Here is a 21997-nt window from a genome sequence, read left to right on the forward strand (position 1 = left end):
GGGTCAGATTTCAAACAATGATGAGACAGAGCACAGGAATGAGATCGAGAATCTGGTGAGCTGGTGCAGCAACAATAATCTCTCCCTCAATGTCAACTAAACGAAGGAGATTGTCGTCGACTTCAGGAAGCGTAAAGGAGAACATGCCCCTGTCTACATCAACAGGAACGAAGTAGAAAATGTCGAGAGTTACAAGTTTTTAGGTTGTTGGTGATCTGGACACCTGTCCTGGGTCCCCGATGCTGACATTATAGTTAAGAAAGCCCACCAACACCTCTACTTTCTCAGAAGACAAAGGAAATTTGGCATGTCAACTACGACTGTCATCAACTTTTACAAATGCACCATAGAAAGCATTCTTTCTGGTTGTATTACAGCCTGGTACGGCTCCTGCTGTACCCAAGACTGCAAGGAACTACAAAAGATGAATGCAGCCCAATCCATCTTGCAAACTAGCCTTCCATCCATTGACTTCCCATTGCTTTGGCAAAGCAGCCAGCATAATTAAGAACCCCCACACACCCTGGACATTCTGTCTTCCACCTTCCTCCTTTGGGAAAAAAATAGAAAAGTCTGAGATTACATTACCAACTGACTCAAGGTAATGATGCTGCTGCTGTCAGATTTTTGAATTGCATTAAGCTGATCTTCCTCTACACCCTAGCTATAATTGTATCACTACATTCTGCACTTTCTCGTTTCCTTCTCTACGAATGGTATGTTTTGTCTGTATAGCGCGCAAGAAACAATACACTCTATGTTAGTACATGTGACAATAAAATCAAATCAAAATCAAAGTCCTTATCATTCAGTTTTTAGATGCAAACCCATTTCAAAATTGACTTTGACATCACATTTCTTGCCCAAAATTTGATTAGGTGATAGAGTTGCTAAGTATAAACATTCACTTTAACCAAAATCTTGCATAAATATACTGATAAAATTCATTTGAAATATATATTTTTATCATCTTCACAATAGAACAGATTTGCACAAAATATTTACTTTCACTATTGAATTCCACATGCTTTGAAAAAAGACAGGTGTATTTTAGTTAGGCAAACATTTCTTTTCCAATCTGTTGCATATCGAACCCAAAGTTATACGTTCAAAATTCTGTAGCTGAGGCAAAATAAATTAAAATGGATTTCCTAGGCATCTAATGTTACAAACACAGAGTGATTTAAGAACATAAGAACATAAGAAATAGGAGCAGGAGTAGGCCATCTGGCCCTTCGAGCCTGCCCCGCCATTCAATAAGATCATGGCTGATCTGTCGTGGCTCAGTTCCACTTTCCCGCCCTCTCCCCATAACCCTTAATCCCCTCTCTTATCAAAAACCCATCAACCCGCTTCTTAAAAATATTTAGCGAGGCAGCCTCCACCACTTCAACGGGCAGAGAATTCCAGAGATTCACCACCCTTTGAGTGAAGAAGTCAAGCTCTGATATTAATTATGGCCATAAAGTATTATGATAAATCGATTGGACATGGCTTTGGGAATCCAGAACTGAGCTCAAAATCCATGGCCATATAGGAAAGAAACGATAAGTTTGTATGTCGACAGTGGGTCAGATTGTAAATTGGTATTAGAGGTCCTTCGTCATTCAAAGATCCCACAGACAACATGGTCAAGGAAGCTTTATGTTGTAAAAAATGTCTTCAATCAGCTATAATTTGGTGCCAGGGAGAAAGGAAGTGTTGCAGTGAAAGATTTAACTCAACAGCTTTCTTCACAAGCATGCTTGTGAGAGACAGCCTGTTTTGACAGGGTGTATCTCCGATGCAAAGGCTGTGTTATATATTAGACTATAAAATTCTTGAAAGGAGAATTATACAAGCTGTAACTATTTCCTTTATCTCACTGATGGCTCAGGTCTGTGCTTCTTATCACATTTTTGCTTATCCATCCTGTGAAGGTCATTAAATTTGTGGTTGTTACTTTCCCACACCATGCTGAGAAAGGACTCTAATAACTATTTTAAAGCTGTTAATGCTCATTTGCCGACTTAAAAGTTACTAATCTTAGTATCATTCTTAATGTTGAATTACTTCAATTACCCCACTTAGTCCCTCCTTTTGGACCTCTAGATAAGTACAACCTGGCCCAGGTGGACCAAAACCAAGACTTCCTGCCACCACAAACTCTAGTGATCCTGCTAGAATCCAGTGGGCTTTGGGTCTACTGGCCTATTGTTCTTTTATAGCTTTGCCAAAGTCATATTGCCATAAACTAGGCCTGGGACCAAAGTGCTGTTAAATTACAAAAATCTTCATAGATGTTCCCAACTTAGTATTTCCTGGGAGAGTATTTCAGTAGCGGTGGATATTGAGGTTTATCCTTTATTGGCCAGCATTACCATCTGTACTGCTGGGGATACCATCAGCCTCTGACGACAAATACAGAGACTAACTATAAAGACCACAACAAATGCAGTGGCTGCTGTTATTTTCCGTACTTGCCACCATTTGTACTGCATTCTTGCCATCTTGGTTGAGTCCTGCAATCTCCTAACCTTCCCGTTGGCCAGATTCATCTGCACCCTTCCTCTCATGGTTGCTTAATGGCTTAGTTCCATAAACCTCCTGGTAGTGGCCAGGGCCTTTTCCACTGCTACCCAAGCTATTTGACCCAGTATGTTTAACATACTATCCCACCTTGAACTAAATGGATAGCCTCTGAGGGTTCTGTCAGCAAGATGAAAATCCTCCACTGTAAAAGAGTCAGTGATCTGTAAGCAGAAGGTGTTGTTATTATCACACAGTAATCCTCCATATAAGAATCCAGTCCTGTCTATCTGAACCCACTACTTACCGGTGGTTACTGTTTAGTTTTAGGGTATTTCGGGGCAGATGATGTGATATTGTGATTCGGTACAACACCTGGGACCCTACCTGGCACACCAAACAATTAACCTCCTCTTCCAGGAATTCAAATGATATGCTCCATTACAATGTTTCTGTGGTACACTCATCAGAAATGTTACTGTGTTCTATCACAAGCTATGTAACTACTGATTCCATTTGTTCTTCCTGTAAATTTCTCCACAGCCAGATACGTGTTGAGGTGCAGTATCAAATCTTTTATACTCAATATCTGATTTAACATTATCTATCAAGTCCTGAGCCAACATGTTGCATGCCTTCCTTCTAGACTGTGCGGCAGTCATATTAATGATGTTTATTCCCCCTGATCGTGTAGCTGCAATTTTATTTAAATCCCTGTGCTGTGAATCACAGTTGTCCTGTGGTTTCATTGGCTTTCAAGCAGGCATAAACGCTGTAACTTATGATTTGCCCAATCAGCCAGTAAAGTCAGGATGAAATTCATGAAATTGTGGGTCACCTCCAGCGTAACCATTGGGTAGTTGATAGGTTTCTGATAGCTGCAAGTTGAAACACTGCATGTTGCTACAGCTGTACAGTGATTCTTGACAGTATTACCCTCCTAGCGCCGGTTCTCAGACAAATGGGGACAAATTAGTCCATTTGGCCATAATGCAGAACATGGATAATAGAATTACCCCACGCACAAGCTAATATTGTACACTGCTTTTATGTCCACGTTTCCAGTCGTGTCATTAGCACAAAAGGTCAGAGCAATGTTACCCAAGTCAGTCTGAACCCTTTTTGATAATATAACATGAATAACACAATAACTACTGGTAGTAACTTCTGTCAGAAATCCCATTGCTTGGTTTCCTTACCCATTCTATGTTCTCTCCTTCTGATAGTTGTACACCTAGATGCAGACAGGTGTCTTTATTGGTGTTCATTGTGGGTGCCATCCATGCTAATGTTGTGTTAAGAATGTGATCACTGTGGCTGCTGTCCTGCAGATTTCCATTGCTCTGAGGATTTGTCTGAAACAGAAAAGTTAAACAAGCTGCTGATCGCATTCCTGCTGACAGAAATAGACTGAGAGGTGTAAGGTTTCACCTGTGACCAATGCTTCCAAACATAAACATGTCACTAGTCATCATCATCCAGTGGAGTCCTTTCCATCGAGCAGTAGATTCAGATCAGTCAGGTGCTTCCTTAACCATTATCTTATTCCCTAATTCCGGCACGTCCTGGGGAATCACTCACTCTGCCTTCTTTCCTAGTCCACTACTCCTGCTGCCGTATCACTCCAATTCCTTAAGCTGTCAACACAATTTTATAACACACCTTCTTATCCTATTTTTCAATGAACATAAGAACATAAGAAATAGGAGCAGGAGTAGGCCATCTAGCCCTTCGAGCCTGCCCCGTCATTCAACAAGGTCATGGCTGATCTGAAGTGGATCAGTTCCACCTTCCCGCTTTCTCCCCATAACCCTTAATTCCCTTGTCTATCAGAAACTTATCTACCCATGACTTAAATATATTCAGTGAAGTAGCCTCCACCACTTCAACAGGCAGCGAATTCCAAAGACTCACCACCCTTTGAGTGAAGAAGTTCCCCCTCAACTCCGATCTAAACTGCCCCCCCTTATTTTGAGGCTGTGCCCTCTAGTTCTGCTATCCTTTCTAAGCGGGAAGAATCTCTCTACCTCTACCCTATCTATCCCCTTCATTATCTTATATGTCTCTATAAGATCCCCCCTCAGCCTTCTAAACTCCAACGAGTACAGACCCAGTCTATTCAATCTCCGCTCATAGGCTAACCCCCTCATCTCCAGTATCAGCCTAGTGAACCTTCTCTGCTCTCCCTCCAAGGCCAATATATCCTTCCACAAACGTGGCAACCAAAACTGCACACAGTACTCCAGTTGCGGCCTCACCAGTGCCCTGTACAGTTGCAGCAAGACCTCCCTAGTTTTATATTCTATCCTCCTCGCTTTAAAGGCCAACATTCCATTTGCCTTCTTGATCACCTGCTGCACCTGCAGACTGGGCTTTTGCGATTCGTGCACAAGGACCCCCAGGTCCCTCTGCACCGTAGCATGCTGCAGCTTTTCGCCTTTTAAATAATAATCCCTCCTACTATTATTTCTACCAAAGTGGACAATGGCTAAGGAGTTTCACTTTCAGGGAATTCTGTCTGCAATAGTTACCTTCTTATCTTATTCAGTTTGTTTGAAGAGACTTTACAGTTTGTTTGGAAAGCCTTTACAGTCAATAAAGTATTCTCACAGTATTCTGAAACAGAAATCAAACATTCCTATTTGATTTTAGACATTGACATGTTTTGCTTCTTTGCCATCTTTTCCTTAAACAGTATTTGTTTTCTCAAAGATACTCGACTCGGTTGCACCTGATCTTTTTCATTTTAAAAATTTCCCAGATTCAAACAGCAGTGTTGTTGTTCTTTAACTTTGTCAAAAATCTCTAAATAAAGCGCACGAGTCCATTGTGCATGAGGTAGAATGGATTAATTCATCAGTCTAACAGTTCAAGCTGCTACCTGAAAGAGTTAGCTCCCTAGTAGTCTGCAAGAGGATGGTACAAAAACTGGTTTGTTTCAAACCCAGGAAAACAAAAATTGTTATTTCTTTAAAGTATATTTGGATTGTGATTTTGGCCAGAATCTAACTCATAATCCTCAGTTTGAGGTCTTTAACTCCACATACAAATGACAATTTAGGGAAGAAAACATATTGAACTATAGGAAAACTCTTCATTGCATACAAGCATACCTGTATAAAGATATGTATATTTCTAACCACATAACATCTTAGTAGCATAAAACTTTCTTACTCTAAATGATATTTCAAGAAGCAGTGGGGATTAAGGAATCTTCGAGGCTTCTACCTAAATTGACAATTAAAACAATCAAAGCTCATGTTTCCTCAGCCTTTGCCTATCGCTGCTCATTAGAAGCCCTATATGAGTAACTTTCTATCTCTCTCTCTCTCACTCACTCATTCTCCCCAAGGAAAAAATACTTTGGGGACTTGCATCAATTCATTTTTTTGTTTACCTTTTAATATTTTGGCATAATCTCAGTGACTAACCCTTCAAGTCTCCAATCTAAACTTTTGTCTGTCATGTTTGATATTAGGTTTATAGTTTGACGATTGATGTTGTCTTCTTACTAAGAAATAGATCCTTCCCCAATCCAAGTTCTACTTTTCTTTCACTTCACTGGACACTTGGAAATGTGTGATACCATTTTACCACGCAGGTTTTCTCTCTACACCGAACACTAGGAAGCGCTCAATACCCTTTTACTTCACTAGTTCTCTCATTACACCAAACACAAGGAAATATTTAATTTTTATTACCACAGCTGTTTATTCATTCCATTGGACATTAGGAAATGTTTGATACTGTTTTACTTTATCAGTTTTCTCACAATACCAGACAACAGGAAACATTCAGTACCATGTTACCGCATCAATTTTCTCATGACACCAGATACTAGGGGTGGAATTTTTCCATCCCGCCCACCACCAGAATCATAGCTGGTGGGACATGGACCGTGCAAAGGTCTGTTGACCTCAGGTGGGATTTTTCGGCCCTGGGGCGAGCGCAAGTGGAAAATCCTGCCCAAGGAAACATTCAATGCCGTTTTATCGCAACAGGTTACTCACTCCATCATACCTTAGGAAATATTTAATTCTATTTTGCTGCACTGGTCTTCTCACTACACCAGAAAACAGAAAAGGAAATATTCGATATCATTTTATCACAGCTGTTTACTGACTTCGGCGGACACTAGGAAACGTTCTATACCGTTTTTATTAATACTTGAGTTTACCAAGTACAATACTCCTTCCTTTCACGTTTAACTAAAGAACCAACACTACACTATCTTTAGTTACTATACTCAGAATTGTACGCTGCTTCAGATCCTCGAATTGATCCACCAACTTCCCACTTCATATGTTGACTGCCCTATCTAATGCGTGGCAAATAAACATACTCATCCATTGCCTGCTGTCAGCGTTCGATCTGCCCATTATTGCGAAGATACTGTCACCTATGCCAAATTGTTATGGCAAAAAATTGAAATCACTGAAGTCTGTATGTTGCAGTAACACAGACTTTTATTTATAAACGGGCTTGGGGGAAGACAGCCTGCTTCTACAGGGTGTCTCTGATGCAAAGGCTGTGTATCTTATTTATATCTTTTGCTTATCGCACATGCACTATAAAATCCTAATAAGCAGAATTATAGAGGCTGCAGTTGTTCCCTTTACCTTACTGATGGCTGAGGCCTGTACTTCTTACCACACTTCGGTTTACCCAACCTGTGAAGATCATTAAGTTTATGATTGTTACTTTCCCACACTCATGCTGAGAAAGGGCTCTAATCGCTGCTCCTTAAAGCTGTTAATGCTTATAACTGCATTTGCCTATTTTAAAGCTTTCAATCTTGGTATCAGTTTTGATGTGGAATTATTTCAATTTCCCTACTTTAGAAGAAAGAAAATGCACTGCCTTCAGTGCAAGACTGACGCATGTTCAAATATTTTTATGTAAACTTTAAAAATGTTAATATTCTGAATTCCCCTTTAAGAATATTGATATGTTTTAATTAGAACATAGAACAGTACAGCACAAACAGGCCCTTCGGCCCACAAGTTGCGCCAATCATATCCCTACCTACCAGGCCTATCTATAACTCTCAATCCTATTAAATTCCATGTACTCATCCAGAAGTCTCTTAAATGACCCCAGCGAGTTCGCCTCTGCCACCACCAACGGCAGCCGATTCCACTCACTCACCACCCTCTGAGTGAAAAACTTACCCCTGACATCTCCTCTGTAGCTACTCCCCAGCACCTTAAACCTGTGTCTTCTCGTAGCAACCATTTCAGCCCTGGGAAATAGCCTCCGAGAATCCACCCAATCTAAAACTCTCAACATCTTATAAACCTCTATCAGGTCACCTCTCATCCTTCATCTCTCCAGGGAGAAAAGACCTACCAGCCCTGGGAAATAGCCTCTGAGAATCCACCCTATGTATACCTCTCAACATCTTATAAACATCTATCAGGTCACCTCTCATCTTTCGTCTCTCCAAGGAGAAAAGACCTAGCTCCCTCAACCTATCCTCATAAGTTCATATAAGAATATTTGAACATGTATCAATTTTTTGTTTCAAAGTTTCAGTTGGAAAGCTAAATTTATTATGAACTTTTCACAGTATAATGAAGGGAGAAAGGCTGGAAATAGGAATTTTTACATAAAATACTCTTCCTCTTTTTATTTTATTTTTTTAAAGCACTACTATAGCTCCTGGCTATTACACTATAGCTCTGTTTCCATAACAACATATTTTTAGCAATACTGTGACCTACCGTCTTCAGTTTATGGTGCTTCATCGGGGGTTGGATGCCTCTGAATCAGCCCTCAGCATTTAATCTACCTCATCAGAGCAGCTGAGAGGTTTTGTGAAATGGGTTCTATTAACGAGGCTGAAAATCGATTAAGGTCGAATACCACCTCATGGCAAAATAGTCCCTGAAATTTTCTTTTTTAGAGTTGTACAAAATGACAGAAATGCATCAACAATAACTTGTAATTATATAACATCTTTAATGTAGAAATCAGTCTGTGTTGCTTTGCAAAGGCATTAAGTTAAAACGGGGTGCTAAAGAAAGGTAGGACTGGTGACTAAAATCCTAATCAAGATGGCCTATTTTAAGAAATTCTTCGAAAAGTAAGTTGAGCAGGGTCAAGTGTGGATGAGGAGAGCAGTTGATTAGGAAAGGACTTCCAGAACATGGTCTCTTGGTGTTGAAAATGCAGATGTCAGAAGTGAGTTTTACAGTGGGGGCACATGCGCAAAACCAAATCAGAGAAACAAAGAGCCTTCAAGTCACTTCCTTACAACTGCTGTACAATTTGCTGCATGTGAAAGCTCCCAGATTTGTTCAACCAACTGTTTAAAGTAAATAATAAGGTAATATTTCAAAAAGATAAATCATTGTGAAATTACTCTGATCTAATACTTAAAGGTTTAATGAAATAATCTTTTGGTTCAAGTCTGCATTAATCAACCCTGGCCAATAATGATATACCTGAGTTCCCAAAGAGGCCACAAGTTTCATCAAATATTGTATCCTCAATGTCTTAATATTCATAATCTTCAGTTATGTTTCTAACCAGCTAAAATGCTAGAAGGTGTTGTTGACTTTTCGATCAAGTAGCACTTATTCAGCGAAGACCTTCTCACTGACACTCAATTTGTGTTCTGCTGGGGCCACTCAGCTCCAGACCTAATTATAGCCTTAATCCAAACACGGACAGAAAAGCTGAACTCAAGGTGAGGTGAGAATGGCTGCCCTTGATATCAAGGCCATATTTGACTGTGTGTGGCATCATGGAGCCCTATAAAAATTGTTGTAAATGGGAATCAGGGAAAACTTTCCGTTGGTTGGAGTCATACATAGCAGAAAGGAAGATCGTTTTAATTGTTGGCACTCAATAAACTCAGTGCCAGAACATCGCTGCAGGAGTTTCTCAGGGTAGTGTCCTAGTCCAACTTCTTCATCTGTTTCCCTCCATCTTAAGGTCAGAAGTGGAGATGTTCACAGATGATTGCACAATGTTCAGCACAGTTCGCTATCTCAGACACTGAAGAATCTGTACCCATGTACAACAAGAAGCTGGACAATACTCAGACTTGTGCTGATAAATGGCAACAACATTCACGGCACCCTAGTGTCGGGTAATGACAATCGCCAACATTAGTGAACCTAACCATGTCCACTCAATAGTCAATGATATTATTGTTGCTGAATGTCCCACTATCAACACCCTGGGGCTGCCACTGACCAGAAAATGAACTGTAAAAGCCATATAAATACTGTGGCTGCAAGAACATGCCAAAGGCTTGAACTGTGTGGAGAGTAATTCACCTACTGGCTTCCCAAAGCCTGTCCACCATCTTCAAGACATGAATCAGATCTTGCTGAATAAGTGCAGCTCCAGTAATGCTCGAGGCTTGACACTGTACAGGACAAAGCAGCCTGCTTGGTTGGCACCCCATCCACCATCTTAAACATTCACTCCCTCCACTACCATGCACCATGCACTGAAGAAACATGCACTGGAGTTACTCACCAAGTCTTTGTTAGCAACTTTACTACCTAGAAGGATAAGGATAGCAGGCACATGGGAACACCTCCAAGTTCCCCTCCAAGCCAAGCACCAACCTGATTCGGAAATATAATGGAACTCTCTTTCTAACAGCACTATGGGTGTACCTACACCACCTGGACTACAGTGATTCAAAAAAGCAGTTCACCAGCACCTTCTCAAGGGCAATTAGGGATGGCCAGTGAATGCTGGCCTAGCCAGTGATGCCCACATCCCATGAATGAGTAAACTAAAAACCCATCTTGCTGTTTCTTAAATAAGGCCAATATCCTGATCTCAGTTATGCTTCCACGTGACAAATACCAGTTGCTGACCCTTTTCTGGTTAAAGATATGCATCATTCCTGCATTTAACATATACAATTTTGATCTGTGCTTCTGCTCATGTAAACATGTAAGTATTAGGTTTATTTCTTGTACCTTGCTACATATCACGTACCTCGCTAAGATTCCTGTTGAGAGCCATATCTTTAATGCTAAAGAGCCTTAGCTTATTGACCATTTTTCTTGTTCTTCCCTCTATAGCAGGGATCAGAATTGCTCATCTCCTTTGTTAAGTGGTAGACGGCCTAATAGTTCCAATCACATCGTGTATAGATTTTCGGATGTTCTAGCTCATATGTCACAATTTCAAAGCCCTTGGTGTCTACATTTTGTTTGAAAATTGTTTCTGTGAATTGCCTTGGGATGCTTTACTCTGTTAAAGGTGCTATTTAAGTACAAGCTGTTGTTGTATAGGCACTTCAAATATAATACCAAAAATCATTACTTGTACGTGTGTTTACATTAAACGGTCTGTATACGGTATGATGTAAATGGATTATCACTCTTAACTTTATTTACAGGGATGTTCTTGGTCCGTCATTTTTGTTGATTTTGATGCGCACAATCGGAACAGACAGACCTTGTCTTCACTGCTTCCACGAGAATCAAGGTCACATGTAAGTAGGAACATCCTTACCAAAAAAATAGGTAAATGCTTCTACATAACTAATTCTTTTTCTTTTTGAACGCTCTTTGGTTTGGAGAGTGTGAAAGAAAATACTGATTTATGAATCCACCTTCAGAATTTTTTGATCAATAAGTATTGGCTATTGCTGGTTCCTGTCAAGAAGCAATTTTCACTTGCTATTGGCATTTCATCTAAGCGATGGATGTATTAAAAGTTTGATTGATCTGTCTGAGGCTGCTTAAACAAAACTCAGCATTCTAACTGGTGCAAGCTGTTTCTTTGACAATGTGCATCTGTGCTTATCCTTAGTGTTAAGTTTTCAAAAATTTTCTGTTCTCAAACTGCAAACATTAGTGGCTTATGTTTAAAATGAGTTTGCTTATTTTGACAGCAGCACTATTATTTCTGTGTGAGTTCCTTCGAAATCTCGGAGACCATTCATCTTAGTGATTAACTTCAGGCTGAGGGGATGATACTTTAAAGCAGAAATGAGGAGAAATTTCTTCAGCCAGAGAGTGGTGAATCCGTGAAACTCTTTGCCGCAGAAGGCTACGGAGGCCAGGTCACTGAGTGTCTTTAAGACAGAGATAGATAAGGTCTTGATTAATAAGGGGATCAGGGGTTATAGGAAAAAGGCAGGAGAATGCGGATGAGAAAAATATCAGCCATGATTGAATGGCAGAGCAGACTCGATGGGCCGAGTGGCCTAATTCTTATGTCTTACAGTCTTATTAAGAGCAGATTTGAATAACATTAACAGTATTATGAGAAATGGTGTTGCGCTGTGAGCATTTGAATTGGAGAAATTTGACAAATGAAGGGCCTGATTTAGGTGATTTCACATGTGGCAAGGGTAACATGATCTCAATGAAGCTATCGGTTTGGGTGTATCTTCTCTTATTTTGGTAAATTTCCTTTTACGATTACTGCACTACTGTCCCTAAACTCCACAAGTTATATACGGAGGCTGGAGCTCAGAAATAAAGTTTTATAGTTCATCAAAGTTTATTTATTGGTGTAACAAGTAGGCTTACATTAATAAAGTTCCTATGAAAATCCCCTAGTTGCCACACTCCAGCATCTGTTGGGGTAAACTGAGGGAGAATTTTAGCATGGCCAATTCACCTAACCAACACGTCTTTTGGACTGTGGGAGGAAACCCACACAGACACGGAGAATGTGCAGACTGCACAGACAGTGATCCAAGCCAGGAATCGAACCCGGTTCCCTGGCACTGTGAGGCAGCAGTGCTAACCACTGTACCACAGTGCTGCCCCAAATATGTTCAAAAGTGTAGTTGTTTAAATTTTTTTAATAGTACAGTGGGTAGATCTGGGGGAAAAAGTGGGAAGAGCCTGGTTCCTGTTGATTATTTTCTTTTTAACATGGCAGGAGGTTTTTCTGTTTTGTTTCTGGCAACGCAGAATGTTTTGATCCCCAGAGAGATCGTTAACCGTTAAAAAATTTGTACAACCAGTGATCACGTGGAAGAGCTATGCCACAAGATTATATGTTTTTTTTAAAAACAAAAGCAGGCTTTTCTGTAAACAAAGATAGCCTTACAATCTTAACCTTGTTGTTAGTCAAGACTTAAGAATATAAATCCAGTTCCCCTTTAACTTCCTCATTTCCCTAATGCATTGCAAGACCTTGAGGATTCATTCACTCCTCCTTCTGGGACTAAAGACATGGATGTGGTCTCAAGCTCCCTTTTCTCCAAGACTTCGTCCCAATTCAGAGCTGCTCCCAGGGTTACTGGCCACCATCTTTATAGGTAGAAAAATGCATTTGCAGCCATTTTGGTCCAGGAAGCAAACTGAGAAGGGCTTCATTGAGTCTTCTGTCACTGGGGAATATGGAGAGTTTGCCTGACAGTGACATAAGTACATTTTAGACAAAAGATTGAAATAAGAATGTCATATGTATATGATGGTGTTATATATTGATTTATAATACACTAAACTTTACAATTATATAATGCTATTATATTGCTTTATTGTTGTTTTGTATTTTTTTATGGCTGGAGTAATGTTGATTTCTTGAAATTAAAATGCAATCACATTGGAAAATTGTTTGGGAAGCACTGGAATAGAGAGCATTTTCTTACACAAGTGTATGTTGGTTATAATGATTGGACCGTCCGGATAGATTAGTCAGTCTTTGCACACGGAGTAATGAACAATGACTAAATTCACATTATGGCCAATAAAAATAGAAACTGCTGGAAAAACTCAGTAGGTCTAGCAGCATCTATATCCAGATTCAAAATATAATTTTGTTTCCCTCTCCATAGTTGCTGCCTGACCAGCTGAGTTTGATAGCATTTCCTGCTTTTATTTCAGATTTCCAACATCTGCAATATTTTGTTTTCACATTATGGTCGTACTATTTGAAATTTGTGTGAGGCTATGGAACTGATGTTATAAATCCACAGAGCTTTGAAAATTTCAATTAAGTTATACTAGTGGTTGAAAAGAGGATAGGTGTCACAAAATAACTGATAGAAATTAAACTGACATTCTTATCTCATCAAAAGTAATACTGCCATTATTGGATATAGAGGATATTTAAGAAGGGAGGGAAGCAGCAGATGGGAAGTTATAGGCCGGTTAGTCTGACTTTGGTCATTGGCAAGATTTTAGAGTCCACTATTAAAGATGAGATCACAGAGTACTTTACTAGGCTGATACCGGAGTTGAGGGGGTTGAACTATGAGGAGAGGCTGAATAAACTAGGCTTGTACTCGTTAGAGTTTAGAAGAATGAGGGGAGATCTCATTGAGACGTATAAGATGATGAATGGGATGGATAGGATAGAGGTGGAGAGGCTCTTCCCGCTCAGAAAGGACAGTAGGACTAGAGGGCACAGCCTCAAGATAAAAGGGGGGCGGTTTAGAACGGAGTTGAGGAGGAACTTCTTCACTCAAAGGGTGGTGAATCTCTGGAATTCTCTGCCCGTTGAAGTGGTGGAGACTGCCTCGCTAAATATTTTTAAGACGCGAGTTGATAGGTTTTTGATAGACAAGGGGATTAAGGGTTATGGGGAGAGGGCGGGAATGTGGAACTGAGCCACGACAGATCAGCCATGATCTTATTGAATGCCGGGCAGGCTCGAGGGGCTAGATGGCCTACTCCTGCTCCTATTTCTTATGTTCTTATGTACTTGGAAGTGCATGATAAAATAGGACTGAGTCAGCATGGCTTCGTCAAGGAGAGGTCATGTCTGACAAATCCGTTAAAGTTCTTTGAAGAGGTAACAAGCAAATTAGATAAAGGAGAACATTTGGCTGTGATTTGTTTAGATTTCAGAAGGCTTTTGACAAGGTGCAGCATAGGAGACGGTTAAATAAGTTAAGAGCCCATGGTGTTAAGGGTTAGATCCTGGCATGGACAGAAGATTGGCTGACTGGCAGAAGGCAGAGAGTGGTTATTAAGGGATCCTTTTCAGGATGGCAGCCAGTGACCAGTGGTGTGCCTCAGGGGTCAGTGCTGGGACCTCAACTTTTCACAATATACATTAACAATTTGGAAGAAGGAACTGAAGGCACTATTGCTAAGTTTGCAGATGATACAAAGACATTTGGGGGGCAGGTAGTTTTAAGGAAGCAGGAGGGCTGCAGAAGGGCTTGGATAGGCTAGAAGAACGGGCAAAGAAGTGGCAGATGGAATACAGTGTGGAAAAGTGAGAGATTCTACACTTTGGAGGCAGGAATGGAGGCATAAACTATTTCCTAAATGGAGAAAATGCTTAGGAAATCAGAAGCAAAAGGGACTTGGGCATCCATGTTCAAGATTCTCTTAAGGTTAATGTGCAGCTTAATTCGGCAGTTAGGAAGGCAAATGCAATGTTAGCATTTACGTTGTGAGGCCTAGAATACATGAGCAGGGATGTACTTCTGAGGCTGTATAACGCCATTTGGAATATTGTGAGCAGTTTTGGGCCCCGTACCTCAGGAAGGATGTGTTGGCCTTGGGGAGGGTCAGAGGAGGTTCACAAGAGTGATTGCTGGAATGAAGAGCTTGCCGTATAAAAAAAACAGTCGAGGACTATGGATCTGCACTCGTTGGAGTTTAGGAGGATATGGGGGGATTTTATTGAAACTTGCAGGACACTGCGAGGCCTGGATAGAGTGGACATGGAAAGGATGTTTCCATTAGTAGGAAAAACTAGTACCAGAGGGCACAACTTCAGACTAAAGAGATGGTTCTTTAAAACAGAGATGAGGAAGAATTTCCTCAGCCAGAGAGTGGTGACTCTGTGGAACTCTCTGCCACAGAAGGCTGTGGAGGCCAGGTCATTGAGTGTCTTTAAGACGGACATAGATAGGTTTTTGATTATTAAGGGGATCAGGGATTATGAGGAAAAGGCAGGAGAATGGTGATGAGAAAGAAAACAGCCTTGATTGAAAGGTGCAGCAGACTCAATGGGCTGAATGGCCTCATTCTGCTCCTATGTCTTATGGTCTACATAAAACCACTCAACTTTCAGTTCTTTATTACCTTCATTATATACTCTTGATAACCCTGTCACCTACGTAATGCCACTTTTACTATGCACAGGACAAATTTCCCTGACATAAACAATTTTTTGGCAAATCCTTTAGTAACCAGGGGTGAAATTTTATGACCCGGTCATGGTAGGGTGAGGCCATAAAATGTGATGAGTTATTCAAATGTCCATTGCCTTGACCAGCTGGAAAATCCTCCTAGTTGTAAAACTCAGCCCCAAGTGATTCAATTTGATTTATTATTATTGTCACATGTATTTGTATACAGCGAAAATTATTGTTTCTTATACTATACAAACAAAGCATATCATTCAGTGAGTACATAGGGAAGGAGGGGGTGCAGATTATGGTGTTACAGTCAAAGAAAGATCAACTTTATATAGGGTAGGTGCTTTCAAAAGTCTGATGGTAGCAGGGAAGAAGCTGTTCTGGAGTTGGTTGGTACATGTTCTCAGACTTTTGTATCTTCCTGACGGAAGAAGGCAGAAGAGAGTACATCTGGGGTGTGCGTGGAGTCCTTGATTACTCTGGCTGCTTTTGCAAGGCAGCGGGAAGTGTAGACGGAGTCAGTGAATGAAAGGCTGGTTTGCATGATGGACTGGGCGACGTTCACATTCCTGTGTAGTTTCTTGCAATCTTGGTCAGAGCAGGAGCCATTCCAAGTTGTGATACATGTGGAAAAAATGCTTTTATATATATATATATATATACATAGAGACTGGTGAGAGTCGTAGTGGACATGCCGAATTTCCTTAGCCTCCTGAGAAAGCCTACTGAAGCATTGGTGGGCTTTCTTAACTATAGCATTGGTGTGGAGGAACCAGGACAACTATACTTTTTGTATTGGCATTTCTGATGATTCATTTGCCCTGTATTATATATTTTCAATGTGCTGGCTTCCATTGCAGACCACAGGTAGCACATCAATCCATGACTGATCTTTATATTAGTCATATGTTGTAATTAGTCATTATATTTTGTAATTAACCCATTTTTTAAAGCTGCTATTATTAACGAATGTTTGCTCTAACAGAAGAACCATTTGTAAATTGTGAAGAGTAGCAAGTTGCAGAGAGTTTAAGGCAATAATTTAGTTTCAAGGTTTTAATGTTATTTATAAGTTGTTGAGTTTAATTTCATCGTTTATGGTATCTTCAGAAATCCATGTTAGCATTACAGTTTTATATGCTCTGTTCCCATCTTGTCGTTCCTTAAAGGCAATATTACACTATGATTTATGATTTCCACAATAGCTTTGCAAATTTATCCATAGACCAGCTGTGACATGCACACAGGAAAGGTTCCAGGCTTAATTTCCAGTTTAATTTAACTCATCCCACTCCAGGTAGCAGACAAGATGCTACACTTTCCTTGCAATTGTTACTTAGTTAAAGTAAGCTAGAACAAATACTCATGAACAAGTGTAGATAGCGGCTGAGGACTAAATGTGGCTTGACTTTACTGCTACCAGTTGTGGAGAGATGTGCTGGCACTTTATGTTCAGGACTATATGTAAATAATGGTTAATTGGGCAAGGTATCAATTGATGAGAATTAGAAAACAACTTAAATCATTGGATTTCATAGTTCTGTGTTTAACTTCTCATTCTAGGATCTAATTAACTGACACTTATATGGTATTTCACAACTTAGTTGTAATTTCATAACTTTAATTTCTCATTTAACAGTGTAATCTCAAATTTACATTTAATACAAAACTCATTTTTGTCGACTGGTCCCAAGGTATTTCTTGTTTGTATCATTACAGCTGCTTAAGTGTGGCTTTGTAAGAGTATAGTTTGTTATTTGAATTAATAATTGTATATAAATTTATGGCCATTATTTAACATACTGTATCAATTTGAATCATATGGAATATTTTGTTTCTAGATATTGACAACAAAATGATTAATCATATACAATATTTTATTCCAGAATACAGATGCTGCTCTCCTGCCTTGTATAAGTTATCCTGCATTTGCAGTGGATGATGATGCCTTGTTTAATCAAACAATTGAGAAAGTTATTCGTAAACTAAAAGGAAAATATGGATTGAAACGCTTTTTAAGAGATGGATACAGAACAGGCTTGGAAGACAATTCACGACGTTACTATAAACCAGCAGAAATCAAGGTACTTCTGGCAAATCAGTACATCATTGTAATCATAGAATCCCTACAGTATAGAAGGAGGCCATTTGGCCCATCGAGTCTGTACCAATCCATCTTTTTTTAAAATCGATCCCCTATCCTATGCCCATAATCCCACATGGTGAATTTTCCCGTTCCGCCCACCACGGGCATCATAGAGGGGTGCACCATGGAACGGTCCATTGACCTCCAGCGGGATTTTCCGGTGTTGGGGCAAGCATGGTCAAAAAATCTGGCCTTGCTTATTTACCCACTAATCCTTCTAACCTACTCATCTTGGGACACTAAAAGACATGGCCAATCCACCAAACCTGCACATCTTTGGACTGTGGGAGGAAACCGAAGCACCTGGAAGAAATCCATGCAGGCACGGGGGAAAGGTGCAAACTCCACACAGTCACCCAAGGCCAGAATTGAACCTGGATCCCTGGCACTTTGAGGCAGCAGTGCTAACCTCTGTGCCACCATGCTGCCCAATGCATTCCAATTTTTTTTTAAATAAACCTTAATTTGGAAAATGCGTATTGTCCTTGTTTTCTTAGTGCTACATGCCACATTTCAGTCTGCTGAGGGGTATGCAGGGCAAGCCTCTGTCTCTGGTTTGGTTTATGATCCACCTGGCTGATAAAAAGTGAGAGCCAAAATGTAATGTTCTCACTTACCTTTTAACCTTCTGGATAAAGAGCCCCTTTTATTTGGTGTTTATTTTGTATTTGTTTTTTCAACAGTGACAGAGTTCAAAAGTATCATTGTCTGTAAAGTGCTGTGAGACATCCGATGGTCATCAAAAGCACTGTATAAATGCATTTCTTTTTTTTTAATTACACGACTGGAATAAGGAACTTACTGGATGGGATTTCAAATTATTTCCAATGATGATGCAACTATGCCAAAGTCAAACAACAACCATAACTCTCCTTTATTTCTAACTTGGGACTGTACAGAATATTAATTCTTCTGACTGAAAGGTCACAGGATGAAAGAAAGAACTTGCATTTGGATGGTATCTTAATAACTTCTTAGGAAATCCTAAAGTGTATCACAGTCGACCTTTGAAATATGGGAGCCTGTAAATGATGTGGAGATGCCGGCGTTGGACTAGCTTTAGGAGCACTACTCCTTCGTCATGTGAGTGGGAGTTCCGTTCACAAACAAAACTCCCACTCACCTGATGAAGGAGCAGCACTCTGAAAGCCAGTGGCATTTGCTACCAAAGAAACCTGTTGGACTTTAACCTGGTGTTGTGAACCTTCTTACTGAGCCCATAAATGAGCAGGGTAGACTGATGGAAATGAGGGTTTAAAATTGATGAGTGCCTGGAAGCCAGATCCAACTTGCCGACTTCCACTTTTATACAGACAGAACCAGAAGCAGGCAGCCAATCTGTTCCCAGGAGGTGGGTTGCATTTTAAATATCCATAATGTGGCTAAAAGCCTCAGGCATAACTTTAGTAAAAAGACTTATTTTATACAACTAATTTGTTGTACAACAAACTTGCAATAACTGACCCCCACTCTAAAGTGTGTCCTAGTTTGTAAATATTGTAAATAGTTCACTAGGCATAAAAGATTCCAACATATTTTGCTTCTTGTCTCTAGGCTTATGGATGTTGCATCTGGAGACAACACGTCTCTTCAAATGATTCCTGAAAAATCAATCTTAAGCCTTCTGGAGAATTAAAAAAAAATTTACTACCCCTAAGTTCTATTTTGTTTTAAAAAATCAATTGAAACAATGGACCTTAATTTTCTCCATAGAATGCCCATCCTTCTTGATGATTGCTAATTAAGGTGAACAAACTTTATAGAGGGTGTTCCTGTTACTGTCTGCTTTTTTAATTTTGCTGATGATTAAACATGAATTTTGATGTAGCCCACTAGCAATTATATGTAAAATTCTTGTTTTCCAGGCAAATAAATGCATTTACAATTGTTGTAACTCAGTTCTAACTCACAAAAAAACTCTTGCAACATTAAACATAAGAACAACTCACCATTGTTTGCTTTGACAGTAGTGGATCAGCTGATTGTTTCCTATTGCTCATTCTGTGTTTAAAAAAATATTCATTACAATGCACAAACTTCTATCCAAACTTGACCCCTGTTTTATAAAAATATATTTTTGTCCTACCCTCATTATTTGAAATGGCTCAAACTTGATGCTCAAACTATAAAAGAGGAACTTTTAGGAGTAATATCTGTTTTATCATAATAAACAGCTTGTATTTAAGCTGTATGTCAGCAAGAATTGTTTTGATCCATGTAGCGACTGATAACTTTGAAAAAAGAAATTTGAACTTTTATTTGATACCTGAAACGATGACATGGCAAGATTTTTACTGTAACAGAAGCTTGATGAGTAAATACTACTTAATAGGAAACCTATAACTTAAACTGCAAAACAAAACTTTCCCTTTTTACTTTTCGTACAACCAAAAATCCACTTCATAGGTATATCTTACATTGTTCCTTAAGAAGTCATTCAATTTTTCCAGACCCAATCAAAAGTGACCTTGGCTGTTCAGGGCTTACTTCCCTTCCTTTCCATTCCCAGTCTGGTAACCTTTAACCACAGAACTATGTTTCACGGTAAGGGCTTTTTTCCTGAAGATTCTTCCTCTAGCATGATCCAGCCAAATCTTTCAGCCCCATTTCAAGTCCTCATGGATTTTTTTTTAACCGAAGTGTGAACTCCTACCCGCTTTCCTGTACGGTGAATCAAATAAACTTTCAGTCTCTTGCTGCTCCCTGTCTCTTGGGTCCTGATAGATATGCACCTGTGAATATGAAGGATATCTTAGAAACCTTTCCTTACTCATTACCCAGATCCATTGCTATGTGAATTTCACGGGCCATATATCCATGTAGAAATGCTGATTGGCTATTTGTTAGACCCCAATTTTATTCTATTTCAGATGGTTTAAAGCATTGCTGTTTACAATCTGACATTATTTACACCTTCCTATGATTTTAGAGACTACTAATCTAACCACTGTAAACACAGATGAAATTGCTATTATCTCCCAAGTGTGAACACCTTGCACCTTCTTCCCAGCAAAACAATCTGAACCTTCCTTTACTTTTAAACAGTCCACTCACCTAGACCTGTTGTCAAGAAGACTTCAGAATAAGTCATATTATTCTCTTCATTTTACCCTAAATTAGGGATATTGTCTTGAAGCATAACAATCTTATAAACCCCATGTTTATGACATACTAACAGTTAATGCTAAATATGAAAATTATTTTTATTTTGTAGCTGTTTGATGGCATTGAATGTGAATTTCCCCTGTTCTATATTTACCTGATAATTGATGGTGAGTAGAACTTGTATTTTATTTGGAAATAAATTGTTGCTTTAATTTGTCGTACATGTTACGTTCAGATTCATGGTGGGCCAGAAATATATAGTTTATGTTAGAAGACTGAATTTTCTCAACAAGGAACAGAAGCAATGTTAAAATTGGAAAGTAACAAATAGAACTGGTTGCTCCCTGTGTTTCCAAGCATAATTTCCGCTATGGTTGATGATGTAAAATGGGTGACATTGATTCAACCAATATTATTGACTTCAAAGATTGGAATATAAATTAAAAGCTGCCTTCAAAGGGGAGTTGAATAAGTACTTGGTGGGGGGGAGGTGGAGGAAGTTGCAGATAAAACAGGAAAGAATAGGACAATGGGATCAGTTGGATTCCCTTCAAAAACTACTGCAGATTTGATGGCCAAATGACGATCTCCTGTACTGTACCAATCAACGATTGTATAGGAATCATAAACAATAGGGGGAAACCAAACCTGTTGATTTTTTTTTGAATGATGTCAAAGTGGCTTATGTGTGGTCGTATGACTTGCAAGAACATAATGATGCTAGATTCTAATATTTAAATGGCAGTAAGCATTTCTTTTCATTTCTTCTCAAAAAATGAGTGGCATCTTTCCTAGGAAATGAAATTCTTCATTCTTAAGATGATTATGCACCCGTAATGGCACCCACGTGACATTGCATAAAGAATGAAGGACTTAAAGGCATGAAGAAAGTGGTTTGCATTTTGTTTCGGCAATGATCGTTGCTGAACACTTCTGTAGGGTGACTGTAACCTGCTATTAGAAACGTAGAAAATAAGAGCAGGAGAAGGCCATTAGGTGTTTCAATTCTGTTCCACCATTCAGTATGGTCATGGCTGATCCTGTACCTCTATGTCACACTCCCACACTCTCGATATATATCTTGATGCCTGTAGAGTCCAGAAATCTACCTATTTCCTGCTTATGTATATCTAGTGACTTGCCCTCCACAGCCTTTGGTGGTAGAGAATTCCAAAGGTTCTAAATAAAGAAGTTCCTCCTCATTT

The 21997-nt window shown here is 39.5% G+C and overlaps 1 protein-coding gene across 3 annotated transcripts in view; it reads left to right on the top strand.

Moving 5' to 3' along the window:
- The window catches only part of phkb (phosphorylase kinase, beta), a 274002-nt gene that overhangs the window by 121808 nt on the left and 130197 nt on the right, over positions 1 to 21997 (top strand). For all 3 annotated transcript variants that reach the window (XM_080186956.1, XM_080186954.1, XM_080186955.1), the window contains 3 exons: positions 10880 to 10975; positions 17428 to 17625; positions 20902 to 20959. In XM_080186956.1, coding sequence (XP_080043082.1) covers positions 10880 to 10975; positions 17428 to 17625; positions 20902 to 20959 — 352 coding nt within the window. The remainder of the gene's footprint in view (positions 1 to 10879; positions 10976 to 17427; positions 17626 to 20901; positions 20960 to 21997) is intronic.

This window comes from Carcharhinus amblyrhynchos, chromosome 4 (genome assembly GCF_965287045.1).
Source record: "Carcharhinus amblyrhynchos chromosome 4, sCarAmb.v2.hapA, whole genome shotgun sequence".
In the NCBI taxonomy this organism is placed as follows: domain Eukaryota; kingdom Metazoa; phylum Chordata; class Chondrichthyes; order Carcharhiniformes; family Carcharhinidae; genus Carcharhinus; species Carcharhinus amblyrhynchos.